We start from the raw sequence: 20,746 nt of genomic DNA on the forward strand, positions 1-20,746 counted from the left end.
CATGCTAACTGTTGTAATCTGCTGTAGTTCTACAGGGAGTTCTGTTGCAGAAGTTCAAGCTGTGCTTATTCATTTCTCTATTTCATTACAGTTTTAGTGCAGTAACATATCTTTTGCTTGACTATGTATTTTGGTTACATTTCAGCCTCCCTGTTGGTCAGTCACCCTTGAAAACAAAACACTGGTGCTGATATGGTAGCAGAGGGCTTTGGGTTCAGCTGCCCCTCCCTATCTTCTGTTGCTGTTTTATTTGGCGGGTGAGTCACCAAACCTCACAGTTGCAGTCATTTGTCCCTGCCAGTAATTAATATTTAAATGTGTGGCATGAGCATGTCGTGAAATGAGCCTGCTCTTCGGCCTTGTAGCTGCGAAACTGAGAGCTCAAATCTTGCTGAAAATCCTGCAGAACCTGTAGGGCTTAGCTTCGCTGACACAGCTGAGTGATTCGTTATTAAGGACTTAGTCTGGGCCCTCTGGGCGAGAGAAGTTGTTGCCAATGCCAAATGCCAGTCACACCTCCACCTGCAGCCCTTAGCCAACTGCTGAAGAAAGACATGATTCAGCAGGTTGCTCAACCAGCTGTGGGACACAGAGGGAAAACAAGAAAACACACTCGACTGGGTTCTAACGGGCAGCTGGCAGAAACCTGACACAGCCCAATGACAACGACTGTATTTATCAAATGTCCCAAAGTTAGACAAGTGGTTTTTAGACACCCCTTCAACAAGACATCCTACACTATTACACTGAATAAGATATGGGCAGGGCAGATATTCAGACCTGTTGTGGTCAGTGACCAAAGAAATCAACACAATCTTCAGCTAATCTTCCATTGTATGACCAAAGGTTTTAAATTTCTTCTTAAATCAACTGTTCTAATATGGAATTTATCCCACATTGCTGCAGTAAACCCCTTCCTCTGCTCTTTGCTGTGAGGGTTTAATTGCATTCAGCCACATGAACATTAGTGAGGTCAAGTACTGGTGTTGGATGATTAGCACTGGCTCACAGAGAGAACCCCAACCCTTCTCAATGTGTCTTGCTGGAAAGAGTTGTAGTTACATTGTATTTTACTGTGTTGTTAATATGTGATTGTGCAGTTATTAAACACACCTTATTAATTTTCACTTCAAAAACATGTGCACAAATTTCACTTCAAAACTTGCACACAATCTACACTACAACCAAAGTCCACCTTTAGCCCACGTCCTTGTAGTAAACTGACTACACCCCTGCTGTGATTTGGGAGTTGGTTGGGCATGTCAGGACTGACGGAAAATGAGCCGAATGACACATGGATTACTGTGAAACAAAACAGTTCCTCCATTACTCAGATGGTGGTGTCCAAACAAGCGACCCACCCTAACACTGTTGGCACAAAGCAAGTACTATAAACATAATCAAGTGCCAAATATAGTTGCAAAACCAATACAAGAAAACAATGAGGTAAACGAAAACAGGAAGATGGGAAAAAAAGACAAGACTTTTTGTTTTTGCCACATTTCTTTTCAAACTTGTCATTTCCAATTCAACCAGTAAAATCCTCTAACACATCATAGTAACCAGTTGGAAAAGTGTAGGTGCAGGCACAGGCATCATGCTGGGTCCACACACCCAAAGAGAGTGAGGCCAGTTGTTCTTCGTTGGAATTCTAGCCTCTGACGCCTAATGCATCTCTAGGGCAAGCTTTTTCAACTAGGGTGCCCTGGCACCCTGGTGTGCTTTCTGGCTTCCTCAGGGGTGCTGTCAAAAATATTCTGACATTGCTGACGGAAAAATGAAAATATGTACAAAACTTGTCATGAAAATGCAGCTACTATGGCATTGAGATGTGTGGTCAGAAATAAATCTGCAGAATCATTTCAGCTCCGCAGCATTTAAAACTAGTTTAGTTCGATGAGAGGCAGTTTACTTTCACTTGTAAACCATGGGGGGACTCATTTTACGTACTTCACAAAAACAAAGCTGCAGCAGCATATTGCGGGCCACAAGCCCCCCTCGCCTGTATCATGCAAAGCTCCTCATCCAACTCGCGGGAATGTGCAAGAAACAGCCAAGGAGAGTGTGTTTGTGAGTTGACACTGGCTGACTGGGTGGACGCTGGTCCAATAAAGCCAGAATATTTCTAGAAATAAAGTCAGAATATTTTGAGAATAAAGTCCGAATATTTAGACATAAAATATGCGACGTAGAGACAGCCTCAAGCAATTCATTGCGAAGCAAATTATTCAGTAAATAATTCAATTAATCTGCTTTTGAATGTTTAAAACATTATCACTGAATACAATTGTGTATGTGTGTTGACTGCCAGAGGCAAAGTATATTTTGCATACACTTAAAGGGCGCCATGAGCAAAAAAGATGAAAAAACAGTGATCTCCCGATGTACAATTTTTCATTCTGTTCTTCAATGATCAGCACCCCTAGAGTACCACCATAGAGCAGGTTTGGTTTGGGTGGTGAATAATTCTCAGCACTGCAGTGCCATTAACATGGTGGTGGTGCATTACTGTGCGTTGTGCTGGGATGAGTGGATCAGACACTGCAGTGCTACTAGAGTTCTAATACCCTTCAGAGTCACACATCACAGAACAACTTAAAAGTCCCTGCTCTGCTCAGAGGAGGTCATCTGGGGGGTTTTAAAGTGTATTTTCATAGGGAAAAGAGCTGATAAAATGGACACTGACTGTTTAAATTACAAACCGGATTCCAAAATAGTTGGGACACTAAACAAATTGTGAATAAAACCTGAATGCAATGATGTGGAGGTGCCAACATCTAATATTATATTCAGAATAGAACACAAATCACAGATCAAAAGTTTAAACTGAGAGAATGTATCATTTTAAGGGAAAAATATATTGTTTCAAAATTTCATGGCATAAACAAATGCCAAAAAAGTTGGGACGAGGCCATTTTTTACCACTGTGTGGCATACCCCCTTCTTCTTACAACACTCAACAGATGTCTGGGGACAGAGGAGACCAGTTTCTCAAGTTTAGAAATAGGAATGCTCTCCCATTCATGTCTAATACAGGCCTCTTAACTGTTCAATCATCTTGGGCCTTCTTTGTCGCACCTTCCTCTTTATGATGCGCCAAATGTTCTCTATAGGTGAAAGATCTGGACTGCAGGCTGGCCATTTCAGTACCCGGATCCTTCTCCTACGTAGCCATGATGTTGTGATTGCTGCAGAATGTGGTCTGGCATTATCTTGTTGAAAAATGCAGGGTCTTCCCTGAAAGAGATGACATCTAGATGGGAGCATATGTTGTTCTAGAACCTGAACATAGTTCTCTGCATTAATGGTGCCTTCCCAGACATGCAAGCTGCCCATGCCACAAGCACTCATGCAACACCATACCATCAGTGATGCAGGCTTCTGAACGGAGCGTTGATAACAACTTGGGTTATTCTTGTCCTCTCTGGTCCGGATGACATGGCGTCCCAGTGTTCCATAAAGAACTTTAAATCGTGACTCATCTGACCACAGAACAGTCTTTCATTTTGCCACACTCCATTTTAAAAGACCCCTGGCCCAGTGCAAACTCTGAGCTTGTTGAGCTTGCTTAGAAATGGCTTCCTCTTTGCACTGTAGAGTTTCAGCAGGCAACGGCGAATGGCACGGTGGATTGTGTTCACTGACAATGCTTTCTGGAAGTATTCCTGAGCCCATTGTGTTATTTCCTTGACAGTGGCATTCCTGTTTGAGGTGCAGTGACGTTTAAGGGCCCGGAGATCACGAGCATCCAGTAGAGTTTTACGGCCTTGACCCTTACGCACAGCAATTGTTCCAGATTCTCTGAACCTTTTGATAAAGTTATGCATGGTTGATTATGATAACTTAAAAGTCTTTGCTATTTTACGCTGGGTAACACCATTCTGGTATTGCTGCACTATCTTTCTGCACAACAATGGTGGAATTGGTGATCCTCTTACCATCTTGGCTTCAGAGAGACACTGACACTCTGAGAAGCTCTTTTTATACCCAATCATGCAATCATGTTGTCAAATGACCTAATTAGTGTTAATTGGTCTTCCAGCTGTTCATTATATGCTCAATTTTCTTTTTCCAGCCACTTATTGCTACTTGTCCCAAGTTTTTTGGGATTTGTTGACACTGTGAAATTTTGAATCAACATATTTTTCCTTTAAAATGTTACATTTACTCAGATTAAACTTTTGATATATCATCTATGTTCTATTATGAATAAAATATTGACATTTGCCATCTCCACATCACTGCATTCGGTTTTAATTCACAATTTGTTTAGTGTCCCAACTTTTTTGGAATCAGATTTGTAATTCATTCCAATGTTATGGTAGATCATCATATGGTAGATGCACCACTAGGGAACTCCTCTAGCTCTCACATGGTATTGGGCATAGTGGTTCTATGGTATTTTACCTATAGTGTCTGTGGTGGTGCTACATGTATATTGGAAGTTTGATAATGTCCATAGTAGGTCATTAGTGATCCAATTCCAGTGACTCTTCCGTGACTAATGTATGGTTGATACAAATGGATGGACTCCAGTCTCTATTGAGACTTTGCTCCAGCAACAACACAGTGACACTGTGTATATTACTGACTAAAACAGGGATCATCCTTGTATTGGCTTGAAGTTCTTCCCCAATGTGCGCAAACACAAAATTTGCATGGATATGTGACATTTACACTTCCTCAAAACTGTTTTTTAAGAACAGAACAAACACACTGTTGTGTCACCTATCACCTTACATTCTCTTTAAAGTGTGTAGAGATAGACAGTTCAATAGAAAATAAATGTAGCTAAATGTAGCAAGGTAAGTAAACTATAGTGTCCGAAGTTTGGGAATAAGCTGGTTGCCTATCAAACATTTTGCTTCCTTTGGGCTCCCAGGCAACTAGACTACGCACTAGACGATGGAACAGTCTCCATTCTCTCAGCTCCATTGACCATACATGACCCGTTACCTATTTCTATAATTACAGATTGTAGTCCATCTGTTGCTCTGCATACTTTGTTTGCCCCGTTCACCCTTTACATCAATGCTCAGGACCCACACAGAGCAGGTATGATTTTGGTGGTGAATCATTCTCAGCAATGCAGTAACAATGAGGTGGTGGTGGGGTGTTAGTGAGCATGGTTCAGACACAACAGTGTTCACTCACTGTCTACCCTATTAGACACTCCTACCTCGTTGGTCCACCTTGTAGAGGTAAAGTCAGAGACAGTAGCTCATCTGTCTCTGCACATTGTGTGTTGGTCGTCCTCTAGTCCTTTGTCAGTGGACACAGGACACTATTGGCTGGAGGTTTTTGGTTGGTGGACTACTCACAGTCCAGCATTTACACTGATGGGTTTAAAAACTCTAGAAATGCTACTGTGTCTGATCCACTCATACAAGCACAGCACAAATTAACACACCACCACCACCTCATTGTTACTGCAGCACTGAGAATGATCCACGGAATATCTGTCAGCTCCAGAGCTTCTTCCCCCTTCTCACATCCCACCAAACAAGAACCATTGTCACATCTTGTTTCCAGCTTGTTACAAAATTTGCTGCATACCCACAGTTCTATTCCAATTCAACCCACTGTAGGTTCTCCTGTGCTAATCCTCACTTGCACATTCTTTAAGTACTCTCTACTTTGTCTATGATGTCTAATGTTGGGCAACAAGTTGGCACAACAGGTAGTGTTGCTGTCACACAGCTCCAGGGTCTTGGGGTTGTGGGTTCAATTCCAGCTCTGGGTGACTGTCTGTGAGGAGTATGGTGTGTTTTTCCTGTGTCCACGTAGGTTTCCTCTGGGTGTACCTGTTTCTTCCCACAGTCCAAAAACACATTGGTAGGTGGATCGGCTGCTCAGAAGTGTCCATAGGAGTGAATGTGTGAGCGTATCTCATCCTGAGATGGACTGGCACCCCAGCGACTTGTGCCCAGTGGTTCCAGGTAGGCTCTGTACCCACCACAACCCTGAATTAGAAAAGCAGTTACAAAAAATGAATGAATGAATGAATGAATGTCAAAAGTTTAATTTGGACTTCTTCATTTTATGTATTTATATTTAATTTTACTAATTACTAATTCCTTGTATAAGAGATTATACACATAAAAGTATGTGTGTGTGTGTGAGTGTCTAATATATATATATATATATATATATAAAGTTGTAGCAAGGGGTCTGCTCTTTAAAAGGTTTTGTTTGTCTTTTCTTTTTCTCTGTTTCTCAGTTTGTCATGCTTTCATGCTTGTACAGTCAACAGAGTGCAGGTGAAACTTGGGCAGGTGTCAAGTTTCATGTGGAATTTCAGCCAATGGGACGTCCACTCCACCCCGCGCTGAGGTCCTGTCTTAACAAACCAATGTTAAATCAGCCAGGAAGTTCCCATGAGGCACACTTTCACAACACAGCTCCAGAGAAAGCAAGACAGAGAGACATACTCCACTACTATATTTCTCCATACTGCCCAACCGCCAAACATCACCATAAACTGGTGAGTGGATTTCAGCCCCTTCTCACTTTCCTTATTCATGCTAAGAAGGTTATTCTGAATGAAAAGTCACTGAGCTTTTTAATCCGTTAAGTCATTTTGCAATGAGAGAAAAGGCTTGAAATTGATTCTTTGTAAAGTTTGTGAGAGGATTAAATGTTCAATTAGTGTCTGTAGAAAAGAAAATGTTCCACAGTCTGTGGTGTTTGCTTGGGCTTGAATATGCACAGTACCAAATTAATGCAGCAGAATCGGCATGGAGAAATGTACAGTCTTGCAACACAGCTGTCAATTCTGGACAAAGTGCAGGAAATGTGATAGTCCTTCAGCTTAACAATCCTTTCTTTTTTTTTTATTAGTGGGACAGAAGCCAAAAGAGCAATGCAGTAGTAACTAGTTACATTTATCCTAAGATTATAGTAAACAACTATAATCGTAAGAATATCAGCGTGGAAAGTATTGTTTTTATTTAGTTCAATTTTAAGCCTTGATATTTAACTCTGGTTTGGGTTTATTGTCATTACTTTTGGTTTGTGACTAGGGCATTTTTAGATTTCATAGACTAATAGAGAAGAATTGAACTATGCAAACGTAATTTACTGGTAAATGCTGAAAGTTCTGGGGAGTTCAGTTAGTTCTAGAACTTACTAAGTACTTAAGATGTTAGTGGTTGCTTTTGGTGGAAGATGTACTTCTGAGTCATTATTTTACCCAAGTCTCATTTCTACACAGGAAACCATGCCTTTCACTGAGTGCAGATTCAAGCTTCTCTGCCACCCTCTGGAAACAAGTGTTGGACGCTTAGAAAGAAAACAATACAATATATATATATATATATAAATAATAAATAAATAAATAAAAACACCTGACTCTACAGCACTTATGTAGAGAGAGGGAGTAGAGCGAGTGTTTCCACTATTTTGACAGCAAGAGGGAAGAAGAGGGAAGCTGCGAGCAGTCTGAAGAGTACAGCTCGTCATTTCTAAACCTTTTTAGGGGGGAAAAGTATCAGTATGACTTCACTGGCATTTGGTTGTCAGCTTGACCTGTAAAACACTCAGAGAAATGCAAACAGGGCAAGGCACTCTTGAGATGTGTGAGTAGAAAAGAGAGAAAATCTGTTTGCAGGGTCCTGCAGCTCCAGTCCAGTAAGGTCAGCTTAATGACAGCAGAAAGAAAAGCTCATGCAATTTTGTGATATTGCAGATGGCGAGGTGCACTTTACAGGAAAGTCAAGAGTGGACATTGGGGGAAGAACTGTTGGGCTGTTTTGTTTTTTCTTCTTTTTTTTTGGACTGTATTTTGCTAGTTTTACCATTTCAACAAAATATAAAAACACAGTTGGTTGGCAGCATATTGCTCTAGTTAACTAAAGTTGAATACTGCACTTATACAATTGGGGTATTTAATACTGTTCTGTTTATAACACTATTAACTTGTTTGGGAAAATATTAATGCTAATATTTCTATATAACATAATATAATTATATAACAGTATACATACTATAATAATATCACTAATAATGCTAAAATAATATCATTCAAATAGCATCGTTGTAACCCTATAGCACTACTACTAGTAACATAGTAATACCACTATTATTATTATACTAATACCACTATAATTACTATAATAATACCCCTAATTACACTTTAGTAATGCTATTGTAATACCACTAACAATGCCACAGTAATACTCTAGTAATAACAGGAGTCATAATTTAACAATTCCACTAGTTATATTATAGAAATACCAATATACATACTTCAGTATTACCACTAATAACACAATGTTAATTCTCTAGTAACAACACTACTTATGCTATGGTAATATGACTGGTACTACAACATCAGTATGTCAGTAGAGAAGTGTAATTTGCATGAAAAGCAAAAGTTAACAAGTGCATAGGATTTCCAGCTGCATGCTTAAAGACCTCTAAAAGACTGAGCTAATACCTCAATATCTTGTACTTCTATGGAAATATACAGGAAATAAACAGAGAGTGCACTTATCAAGAAAGCCTGAAGTCAACACTGTGCATTAGATGAAGAGTACTGGGGCTTGTTTTTGGACTGTCTTTGTCTAATTTTAACATTTTGACATTCTTTAGTCACTATGTTCAAACACATAGTGTCCTTTTATCAAAATATCAAAACCTTTCTGCTTGTACAAAGGGTCTTCTAATGTACTAAATAAATAAATAAATAAATAAATAAAGTCTTGAAATAAGATATTTTACAATATTTTTAAAATTTTTTTTAATGTTTCTTTTTTATTAAACATGCAATATAATACTCATTATTATTATATTTTATAAGGAAAGAAAAATAGGGGGGAAAAAATAAACAAGTGTGTGTGTGGGGGGTGGGGTGTTCAATGTTTCTAAGAGTGGTATAAAAACCTCTTTGAAGTTTATTAAGTATATGAAAATTCCACAATATAAAAAGGAGCCACCCCCTGAACTTAACTGACTTGTTAAACCAGCTATTTAAGGACCTGCAATAGATAAACATATTGTGTTTCTCTGGCAAATCTAAGGAATTTCCATTCTAATTTGAGTTAAGAAAGTTGGGAAGTTTCCAGAAGTCAGAGGAAATGGACTCTGTTTCCAGTCATGTTAATCAGTCCTACCTCCAGCACATAGCGGTACAGTGAGACCTCAGACTTATTAAACTGACTTCTACAATAAAACTGACATAACTCATGGCTAGTTTAAATTTTACCCAAAGATCTGATTTTAGAGCAAAAAGAATGAGAGATATGAAAAACACATACAGTGATGTATATATTAAAGGAATAGGTAAGGATTACAAACAAAAACTTTTTCATTCATTCATTCATTATCTGTAACCGCTTATCTAGTTCAGGGTCGGGGTGGGTCCAGAGCCTACCTGGAATCATTGGGCGCAAGGCAGGAATACACCCTGGAGGGGGTGCCAGTCCTTCACAAGGCAACGCAGACACACACACACACATTCACAAACAAAAACTTTTTCTTTAAAATTAAGAAGATATTTCTTCACCATTTAATGTCTCCAATGTTTGCTCTCGAAACTGATCTAATGTGTTTACAAAGCCCCAGTGTCTGTAAATAAGTAAAAATCAAGCTGTTTCGTCCAGGCACTCTCTCTCTCTATCTCTCTCTCTCTCTCTCTGTTCATGGCAAAAACATCTGGAGTCCTTTTAGACAACAGAGAGAACTCTAAATGTTCATTCATTCATTCATAATCTGTAACCGCTTATCCAATTCAGGGTCACGGTCCTCTAAATGTTGAAAAGCACAAACCGAAATGAGGATATTGCTCTAGGTAATATTGACTTATTTTTGCGGTTTCCGATCACTTAAAGTGGAAATGTCTCCAAATTTGGGACCACTAACTGCATTACCGCAAGTGCTTCAAAAATGAACAACTTGAGTTACAATTCCTGTTTCATTTTGTTTTACCCTCAAACACACCATTCCACCCTAAAAAACCCAGAGCTAAACATTCCCTTCAAAATGTCCCTACCTTCAAAACTAACATAAGCATAAGATACCAAAGATTAAACTTGAAGATTTTTAAGCAAATATGTAGTATGTGGCAGTTTGTTTCATTTGCCCGAAGAAATTGAAAAAAATTAAAGTCACAGCTATGTTCTTGAGAAAGAACTTTACATATTGTATTATTAAGTCCAGGTCCTGTACTGAATGGTACGCTATCATGCAATTATGTCGCTCCTAGTGCAAGGTTTGTCTGCTCAGAATGTAGAGGGCTGATTTATATTGAAATATCTATAAAATAAATGAATGGATGGCAATGTTAGACCTTTATAATTATGGTTAAGCTTGCGTTTCAAGAAGAAATCTGCTGGAGGTCAGCAAACTATTTAGAATCAGAGTTCAATGGAAATGAAACACATGTATACATGTTGGCACTAGCATAAGCACATTCTATGAGAAAGATACATCCTGCAGAGGTGAATAGTTGTTTAATAAAAGTAAGGACAGTATAAATGTCCCTTCAAAGGTACAGCAAGGGTCTTAAAGTCCAGCTGTGTAACTTGAAGATACATTATGTTCTCTTCTGCAAAATGAAATTTGAATGGCTTTTCTTAATTGAACTGTTTTAAACTAAAACCAAAATAAAAGTCTTGGAGTGAAAAGAGGTATGTGAAGCTAAATCAGCTTCCATTATAATGAACAATTTGGATAAAATATGGTACACTTGTTCCTAAAAGGATCCCATCACAGTGACTGAGAAAAATGCCACAGGTTTTTTTTTTCTTTTCTGAGTGTGTAAAAGCTTCTGTCAGTGCACCATCAGTCAGCTGCTCCTTTAACAAACATCACTACCTGAGCGACATGAAGAAACCCAGCTTAACGTTCCTTCAAGCCTGAGCAGCAAAGAAATACTTAAATAAACACTAAAGAGGTGCCTTTCCGGAGAGAATGTGCACTACTGCAAAATCTGCATGCGCTAGATTTGTGTTTTCTTCGTCTTTGCTCTTGTGTGAATCCCCTTCATGTTCATGTTCTGAGACAGCGTGCACTTTTTTTAAGACAACGTAGCTCTCTTCCTGTTCATTTCACTGACTGCAGCACTCTCAGCGCCAGCTCAAAGTGAGTCCAGCTTGCTCTAACAATTTAAAAATGTTTCTGTTCTGGATTTTGGGCTGATTGCCATTCAAGATCACCCCTGTTAAGTCAGTAATGAAAGTCTGAGAGGTGGTTTTAGCTTGGCTAGCTCTGAATTTACAAGGTCTTGTTATTTTTTATGAAGGGTTTGTTTTAAGGATTTCTCTCTTAGTCACTGTTAATAACTTCAGCTTTAGGTGGTGGATTGTTTAACAGCTCTTTGCTTCTCTGTGTCAACTTGATTCCAAGAGTGTATTTCTCAAAGCAGCCAGGTAACGCAAGTCTAAACTCAAGCTTGTCCAATGTATTACAGTAGCAGGATGTTACTAAATTCCATTTAATTTGGTGGTCAAACTAGCTGGCGGTCACTGATTTCACATTGTAAATGAAGAAAATGAACAGTGTGGCCAGGTTATTTGCACAATGCTAACCTGTCCAGGACTGTTATTTAAGGTCTTGCCTCCACAAGACGTCAACTTTTTTTTTTTTTTTTTTTTTTAAAGGAACACTGGGTTAATTACAGGAGAAATAATATGACTGTGTAAGTGTGCTTAACCACCACATAAATAACATGGTTGTGCTGTATTTCAAAAGCTCAGAAGCGACTACGTCTTTAGTGAGCCATAAATAGATGACAGTGCTTATCAGTAGCAACAACATTGTAGTGTGCCATTTGAAAAGCTATGATGCTTTGGCTTGAACACTTGACAGTTGGGCGACAGGCTATTGCTCTGGTTGAGTGAAGAATAACATGGTGATGTCATTTGGATTCTTCACAAATGTCTTTATTATTCATTGGCCACAATACATTGGAATTATATAACATGTATAAAATTTTTATAACTATATAAAAATGACTTTAATTTGGCACTGTTCTTCAACAAAATAATTTCACTGGGGATGAAAGAGATTTGCAAAGAGTGCATATTTAGGAAATTGAAACCTTGTGGTATTCTGAGTCATTATTTCATTATGTAGAGTTTTATTTTTAAAGGTGTGTTTCTGACTGCTCGCTATAGCAGTGCTGCTGAGAAGATTTATAAATGCTGAAGGTTTCTGACCAGCTAATAAATGCAAACTTGCCATGAGCTTTGAGCACACCTGGAACTTGCTGAGTTTCCCTAAATAAATAAATAAACAACTACTGGTATTTCTTAAAGATTTTTGATTAAAACACAACTTATCACTAATTAATGAACCAAAATTCTGGTAACTATAAACACTTTCTACTGTGATTCAGTTGACTATTGTACTGAGTCTAAGTTCCATCTGTACCTCTTAAAGGGAAAATATTATGAACACATCACAACAAAAGAAAAACTAAATAAAAAAACAAACAAACAAAAAAAACCCCAAAACAAAACAAAAGAATACCCACAGTGCCAAAGTGTGTCATTAAAGGACAGTTAAAATGACTAAAAACCTGTGTTTCAACTCCTTGTTCCTTACTTCAGGACACCTCACATTGGGACTAAACACAGGCTTATTCTCAGTAAGTGCTGAAAGAGGTTGTTCTGTAAAAGGCTATTTAGACATTTAAATAAGTGTTGTGTTTGATCCTTTTGATGATATTTTGATCATAGCATGCCAGACGTTTCTTAAAGACCCTAGAGTTAGGTAAATATGGGGAAAATTGGGAAAATTATGTATATAATGGTAATACTCTACTGATGCTGTAGTAAATGATGTGATAGAAATATATTATGGCAATGCTGTAGTAAAGCCACTATTTATATTGTGGTATACTCCTAGTAATAGTAAATAATTTCATTTGTAACACTAAGTAATACCACTAGGGATTATATAGTCACAGTAATAATATTGCTGATGCAATTACTATTAGTACTATTACTATTAGTTACTATTAGTATAACCACTAATGCCATAGTAATGATTCTACCTACTCTCTAAATTCATTATTTGTGTTATCTGATTTTCCACATTCTGTAATACTTCCAAGTATATCCCAATTTTAAGGCATTTTTATCAGTGCATATGTTTCCCAAGTGCATTTAGATCTCACGTACTGCTTTTTCAGATATGAGTATTTACTCAGTGAAAAGGAAACTGGTGTATTGTGTTGCCATAGTGATATTTTCAACAGTATACTCATAAGGTGTGGCTTGAGTAAATGGGAAACTTCACAATGTGTCGTGCCAGAGTCAAGAGAAAGTTAATGAAAACTTTGAGCACTCCTCCAAATAAGCAAATTTGCATTAGTATTATTACTGATATTGATAGTTCTATCATTATATGAGGACCTCTTAAGGGTTTCTACACCTTATTTCTTATACACCTCTCACCAAAAGCTTAACAGTTAATCAATGTAAAGAAAGTGACATATTTGTCAATGACTCAGAATGTTCATGTTACTGTATTTTTTGCCACAACAAGATTTCTTGGATAGGCTGATGATTAGGCTGATAAGCTTACCAATAACAATACCTTCTACCGTACAGCCTTTACTCTTGAGATTTGACTTTGGATTTAGTGAAAATGAGAAACTTTATTTTGAGTTATTGTGTTATTTTGCAATAACCCCACAAGGATATCCCTTGTTCAGCAGGATATCCTAGGCCTAACATGAGTTCTATCCAGTGGAATACAAGCACAGTTATATTCCAGTGGCACAGTCTTTCATTTTGGGGATATCTGATTATTTAAGAAAACATGCTTTGTGAAGTATCCTGTTAGAAAGAATCTCAAAGCAGATTATTAATAGATTAGACCTGTAACTGAACCCTAAAGTTAAACCCTCCTAAATGTAAGAAACATGCCTATTGATCAGTGGTGAAAGTTGGGCTTTCAGCACTTGTTTGTGAATCTCTGACAGGAATGTTTTTCAGAAAGCATTTTTCCAGAATGCAACGAGATCTATTTAACCCTAGAAAAAGCTCATGGGGCTACACTTGTTTGAATGTTTTGTAGTTATCTGGCAAATTGAAAAACCCCATATGTTTAGAAACCACACTTGTATCAGTTATACACATGATTTTGCTCACACCAATTGACTTGCACTTGCTTTGTGGTTATTTTGCTTCTTCAACTCGTCGCACAGCCCTCACTTTTTTGATGAAATGCTGTCATCTTTTATCAGCTGATCACACTTAATAAGTCACAGCTTGTGTTTAGAGAAGTCACTCGTAAGTGACAGAAACGAATATGAAAGCATCATATTTAAAAGTTGCTTATTTGAACATTTTCAGATCCTCTTTGACGCTTGACAACTGAGAGGTTGGCCCCAGTGGTTAAGTTTCTGTGTTAGGTTTTTGTTTTTTTTAATGTATCTCTGTTTCGAACATCTGACTTACACTTGTACCAAACACTGGCCACAAAATTAGCGAGAAGTAAACAGTATGGCTGCTCTTCCTTAAGACTGGTTTAAATATCGAAGCCTTGCAGAAATATTTTACAGAAACAAGATCAGAGGTGATGGGTTCTAACTTTTGATCAGTTCAAGAAATTTCTTAGCTCTTAAAGATCTTTCTGTAGGACTGAATTCTGGACCAGAACATAATCCTCATTAATTGGTTTCTTCAGGCACATTTTGAATTTTAGAAAGCAACGTTTGAGTGGGAAGCAAGCCTTTTCACGATATTAAAAATAAAGGTGATACAAAGATTTTTTTTGTGCCATGCCATAGAAGAAAATCTTTGGTTCCATAAAGAACCAAGATGTGAGTGTGAAGATCTTTTCAGAAGTTTTAAAATCAACCACTTAATCTTAAGGTTATCAATTTAAACATATTAACAAAAGTGGTTCTTTTATGGCTTTGCTCAAAGAATATTTTGTAGCACTCTGTTTTTTTAAGAGCATACTCTAAAGATTTTCCACAAAATGTTCCTGTTACCTCAAAGCTTTTCTGTATTATTCTGCTGTTCTCCAAAGTCTTTCAGCAGTATTCTCCACTACTTCAAACCCTTTCCATAATATTCTTCTGTACTCTGAATTTTTTTTTTTAGATTTACTTCAATATTTGTTTTTAATGCTAATAAATCTTTTAATGCTTAATGTCTAACATATCTATTAATACAAGCAAAAAGGCCAACTCAATTCTGATCTATCAATAGCCTACATCTGTATCCTTCCTACACCCACTTCCAGCCTTATCTGACATATATGTCATACCTGGGCTGTGCTAGAATGATGTTTTTGATCCTGATGTTTGTGATGTGGCTAAACACAATTACATTGCCACAGCAACATTCTAGTGGCTACATTAATGCTTTCCAATAGAAGTTGGTACATCAAATTAAGCAAACATGTTTTCAAAGAAACATTTGACAAGTGGGTGTCTGCAAATATTTGACCACACAGTGTTCCTGTGGCAACAACAAAGTACCCACAAAAGTACCAGATTTGACTTTTTTGTAGTCACAGTAATTTTAATACTATAAAGCACTGGATCCTAAACTTGGGGTGTGAAGCTATTTCAAAAGGGGTACATCAATGCAAATGTATGAGACATGTTTGAGCACTTTTGCCAAAGCCCAGCCATATGGTCATTTTCTAGCTTGTGTGTGTGTGTGTGTGTGGGGGGGTGGTCAGCAGGGGGTGTGGTTGAACATTCATCAATCATTGTGCAACCTCAGATTCCTCCTTGACCTTCCAACTTTTTTTTTTATTTGACTCACTACTGAGATTTGCATGAAGCTGAGCTGGCACTTGGCAGGCTCAGCACTGAAGCTGATTCCTCAACTGCACTCAAGTGTCCACATGTTTCCATGTCATATGAAATTTTTATGAATCAGATGAAGAATGGTCTGTAAGTAATAAAGTGCACTCAGATCTGTGATGTGATAATCTGTTCTATTCTAAACTCTTATGTAATAAACATGCATTTGGTTTACTTTTGGCCACTCTGGTATGTTTCTATTCTCTTTAAATTCCCCAACAGGGAACTTGTGATATATATGTTAATAAGGCAAAAAATGACCACATGACAAAAGGCTCTCTTGCTTCATTTTATTAAAAAGGGTCATATTATTGGAAAATAAATAACTTTTTGCCTGCATTAGCACTTTCATTTTGGGATTTGGAGCTCCAATCATATATATATATAATCTGAAACAGAGAAGACAACCACATGAAAATAGCTAAAGATCAATATTTCAAAGACTAGGACACAACATTAGGAACATTAGGACACAAGTTATAATATGTCCACTCAAAGTACGTACAATATATCCATTTTCAATTAACAGTACTCACAAGTAACACTACACACCTCCACTTTTGCTGCAATAATCTGTGCTCAGCATTGAGCATGGTCATTTTAGATTCATGTGCAGCTGCACCAGAGGACCCCATTCTGCAGAAATACCCGTGTGTGAAAAGTTGAATGTTTGTGTGCCTATTAATGGTACACATAACAGGAAACACTGGGGTGTCTACATACTACAGGACATTGCGTAAAAATATGAGCAACATGTTTGGCCTTTCAGGATAATGGGATAAAAAGCCTGCAGACGTCTTTCTGTTTGGTTTAGACACATGACTCAGGATTACACATGGTGAGCAGATGGAGTGTGTGATACAGAAGTTCAGACCGAGGTCCTGTTGAGGCTGTGACCACTGGCTATTGGCCTTTGGACTCATGCCTATCTCGGCCTGGGTCACTGACACTCATAACCGACTCAGACAGGGTAAACAGTGGAGCTGTGTTCATTTCCTTCTTCCTTGCATTAGCACACCAAGAGAATGGAGTGTAAAGTTTACACTACACTGTCCCCTTTTTCTGTTCCCTGTCAGTCCCGTCTTGCTTTGCTGTGACTACTGACTGTACACAGTCCCTATCAGTGCATCTTTTAAATAGAAATGTTGCTCAGCATGTTTGTTTTCTGTAATTCACTCGAGCTGCTGTCGCAACTGCAGAATGTTATCAGCTCCATCTGTATTGTGTGTTCGTGTGTGTCTATCAGTGGTGGATGCTGGTCTTTCAAGGAGGGGAAGCTCAATTTCGGCCTACATCATAAAATGTGTTGGTTTATTTATATGTAAATTCTATCCTCTACCCTCTTCTATCTGTGACCCTGTCGTACCAACAAGGCGTCTTTTCCAGGGACTTGACTAGTGTCCTCTGAATGGCCAGCAGAGCTAGGCTGCTTAAACGGCATTGGCCCCTGTGATGTGTGTCCGCCTGTGAGTGCTTTGTGACGGTGGAGGGGCTCAGCAGCACCCGCTGGACAGAAACTGCGATAGAAGTCAGAAAGAGTGATAGAAGTCAGTCTCCAAACACAAGCAGCTACAAAAAACCCCACCGGAAATAAAAGCTCGATTTGTCACTAGTTGTTTTTAACAAAGAAAATGCCACTAAGAGGTTTAAGAAAGTCTGGTTCAACTCAGAACAGAATGAAAATTTAATGCTCCCACGAATCTTTACACCAAAGGATCGCTGATTCCCTCATTTCACTGTCAATCAAAAAGGGATTCAGCCTCAGACAGATCATCCAATCATCATGCAGAAGCTGAGCGTCCGGGCCAGCCGAGGCCAGCCCACTGCTCCATAGACCTCCGATGGGCGGGACAAAGCCCAGCATTTATCCAATGACTCGTCTCGTTTCGCTGCACTTCGCTGCTTCACTAATGAACACTGCTTAAAGCACTGTGAATCTGCGGGAAAGCCACGTCTTTACCAGTGATAAGAAGCTGATTCTGAACAAAAGTTGAGCGCATTGTAGTGCATATTTATTCAATGACATGTACACAACAGTATATATTTGATCACATATTTTTTTGACATTTTAGGGGAAGCTGAGCTTCTCTTGCAGTCTTAGAGCAATCGCCTCTGGTATCTATATGTACCAGGAGCTTGTCATGTAATGGAGACCAAAATCTGTTTACACATACACATTTTTTATGGAAACATAAGGTGGTCCCCACAATGTAAATCTTGATATATTACAACCCCAATTCCTATTAAGTTGGGATGTTGTGTAAAACATCAATCAAAACAGAATTCGATGATTTGCAAATCCTTTTCAACCTATATTCAATTAAATACACTACAAAGACCATATACAAAGACGGATAAACTTGAGACCAGGTACATACAGACTCAGAAATGTGTGTTTGATTAAAAAAAAAAAAAAAAAAATATATATATATATATATATATATATATATATATATATATATATATTTCTTTTTTTCCAGGCAAAACTTTGTTTAAGCATAAGCTATATCTAAGGTATTTCTGAAGTTAAGAAATATGAGTTAAGGCAGATGGCCACAACATGTTGTGAAACTAGTTAAGTTACAGAATGATTAAAGGATGCAGAGAACATGGGACTCATAACCGCTGCCACCATCAGACCACAATCAGATAAATTGCAGTTAAATGTTCTTCTTTGACAGAGCAGAGAAAACTGAACTCCACTCTTGTTCTGATCAGCACAAACATTCATGTTTTGTGTGGAGATGCTTCAGCATTGTGGGTCTGAAAGGATGTGCAGGATTTAAGTTCTTAAAGAAAAACAGAAATAGACACAAAAGTAAAACAGGACTGTTTAGAGTCCTGTTTTGAGAACCTTGGTATTTTGACCAAAGCAGGTCACAGATATTTCAGTAAGACCCAGAAAGGGGGAGAATACGTCCTCCATTTTAAAGTAGAGCCACAGTGCATAAACCCCTAGACAAACAGATGAACACCCACCAGAGGGTTTTTTGGTTTACAGCCTGTAGGCTGTAGCTAATCAGAGATGTGGAAAAACGTGATCTGTCATCTTTCACCACATTTTCCGTCAGTGGATGAGGGTGCACACATCATAAACAGATGATGTAATCATAACAGCAGCACCTTAGGGAGGTCTGGTCCTTTAAAAGTGAAGATGGGTTGAGGCTGCACACTTAGCCCAGATCATACAACATTTACAGTCTACAGCACATAACATTATCAAAGATTCAGAAATCTAATGTAATCTCTCTGTGTGTAAAAGTCAAACATTGTTACAAAAGATATTACCACAGAGACCTAAAACACGTATGCAGGACAACTGGAGGAACGAGTGCTGTCAGTCCCCAAATTATTATTACGTGCTGATAGAGTTAAAGGTGGAGTAACACTGTGGTAAACATGATCCTGTTCCAACTTTTCTCGAATATGTGGCAGTTTATATTTCAACCAGAACAGGACATTTTCCATAGGACTGCAAAAATATTTATATCTGATCTAGAAAGACCATCGAAAATTCCTAGTAATTTTATGATCACTGAGTAAGCTCCTGTCAACTGGTGGTGCTGTTTCAATATTCAAACTCTCTGCAATGTGCCTGAAACAATGCTACAGAAACAATGCTACAGGAACAATGCTGAAACTGTTGTGGTAGAGAAAGGTTTGTTTAGCTCTGCTGTTGAAACAACATGAAAGAACATGGTATCACCATTTGTTAAGTTAGGGTAAGGTTTAGTAACTTAGGGTTAAGCCCTATTCGGATGGGATTAGTTTCATGTGGGGAGCTGGGGTAATTTTTCCACAAGATGCCAGTAATGTTTATGGTGGATTGTGGTCACACAGTGTGGGTCATACATAGCAGAGCTACTGGAGTTTTTAGTTTCACTATATTTCTGAGATCAGTCCTCCGACCAAAAATATACAGCCCTCAACAACCTTATTTTCTAGTCCCTCATAACACATAATGGGCATGAAAGTTACAAAGATAAAACTTTAGTAATCCTTCATAAGACGATTTCATCGTGGTGCGACATTCAGTCACTGAGATTTTACTTAAAGCATATATTTCATTTCACTAAAGGCCTCCTACAGCTCCTCTGCTCTTGAGAAAACCAGTGAAAAACTACTTTTCCCTGGGATATGATGAAATGGTGCCACACTGTTAATGCTGAACGATATTGTGTTATTAAAAAGAAGGTAATGTAACACAGTGCTAACATGCCACTGTGGCAACTTAATTGAAACATGTTGCTGTCATTTTCACATGTCTTATTTATGTTTATCTATGTCTCAACTTTTTTGGAAATGCAGTTATACAACCTGTGAAGTCCACTATGTAAGGTGTAGGGCTGTATTGGGGCAGAAACAATATTTTCCAGATGGGAGAAACAGTTCCCTTTCCATTTCCCACTGGATTGTGAACAATAATGTTCATCATTACATTAAAATTGACTGGTTCTAAATATAAAGTTAAAAATTGGCAACAGCTCTAGGGTTAGGGCATGTGTTTCAAATTTCCCTGTACATTCATGAAGAGACAACTACATCCTGGGAATGGTCTTCTAGCCAGATATTTATAAATTCATCTGGAGAGCTGGTATTTTGCAACCTTTTTTTCCAATTAGGGTTTGTATATTCCTGAATAACTATGTAAATGAGGGAATAAGGAAGACCAATGCCTAAAACATGCTATGCACTCTTTGTACTTATTGAGTTATGATGCCTATTTCTGCTTTGATTTATACCTTTGTGTAACTTGCCCTGAGTAAGAAGCTTTAAGAGCGCTTGGCTGTTGTATAAAAAGTTAGTATTAATGATGAGAGGAGGGAATCCGAGCTCCAAACAAGTGTGAAAAGCCAAGAATGGAGCTAATTCAATTTGAATTCAAATCTGCACCAACATATTAGGCAATTTGTGCAGTGACTCCAGCTCCGGGAATCTCAGGACTCGCCGTGCTGACAAATATTTGGAAATTGG

The 20,746-nt window shown here is 38.2% G+C and overlaps 1 protein-coding gene across 1 annotated transcript in view; it reads left to right on the forward strand.

Annotated features, from left to right (window-relative positions):
• Nucleotides 1-20,746, forward strand: part of si:dkey-262k9.2 (uncharacterized) — a 57,451-nt gene that overhangs the window by 11,966 nt on the left and 24,739 nt on the right. The window contains exon 2 of the mRNA XM_066682180.1: nucleotides 6,221-6,484. Coding sequence (XP_066538277.1) covers nucleotides 6,221-6,484 — 264 coding nt within the window. The remainder of the gene's footprint in view (nucleotides 1-6,220; nucleotides 6,485-20,746) is intronic.

Source organism: Hoplias malabaricus, chromosome 1 (assembly GCF_029633855.1).
Source record: "Hoplias malabaricus isolate fHopMal1 chromosome 1, fHopMal1.hap1, whole genome shotgun sequence".
Taxonomy (NCBI): Eukaryota; Metazoa; Chordata; class Actinopteri; order Characiformes; family Erythrinidae; genus Hoplias; species Hoplias malabaricus.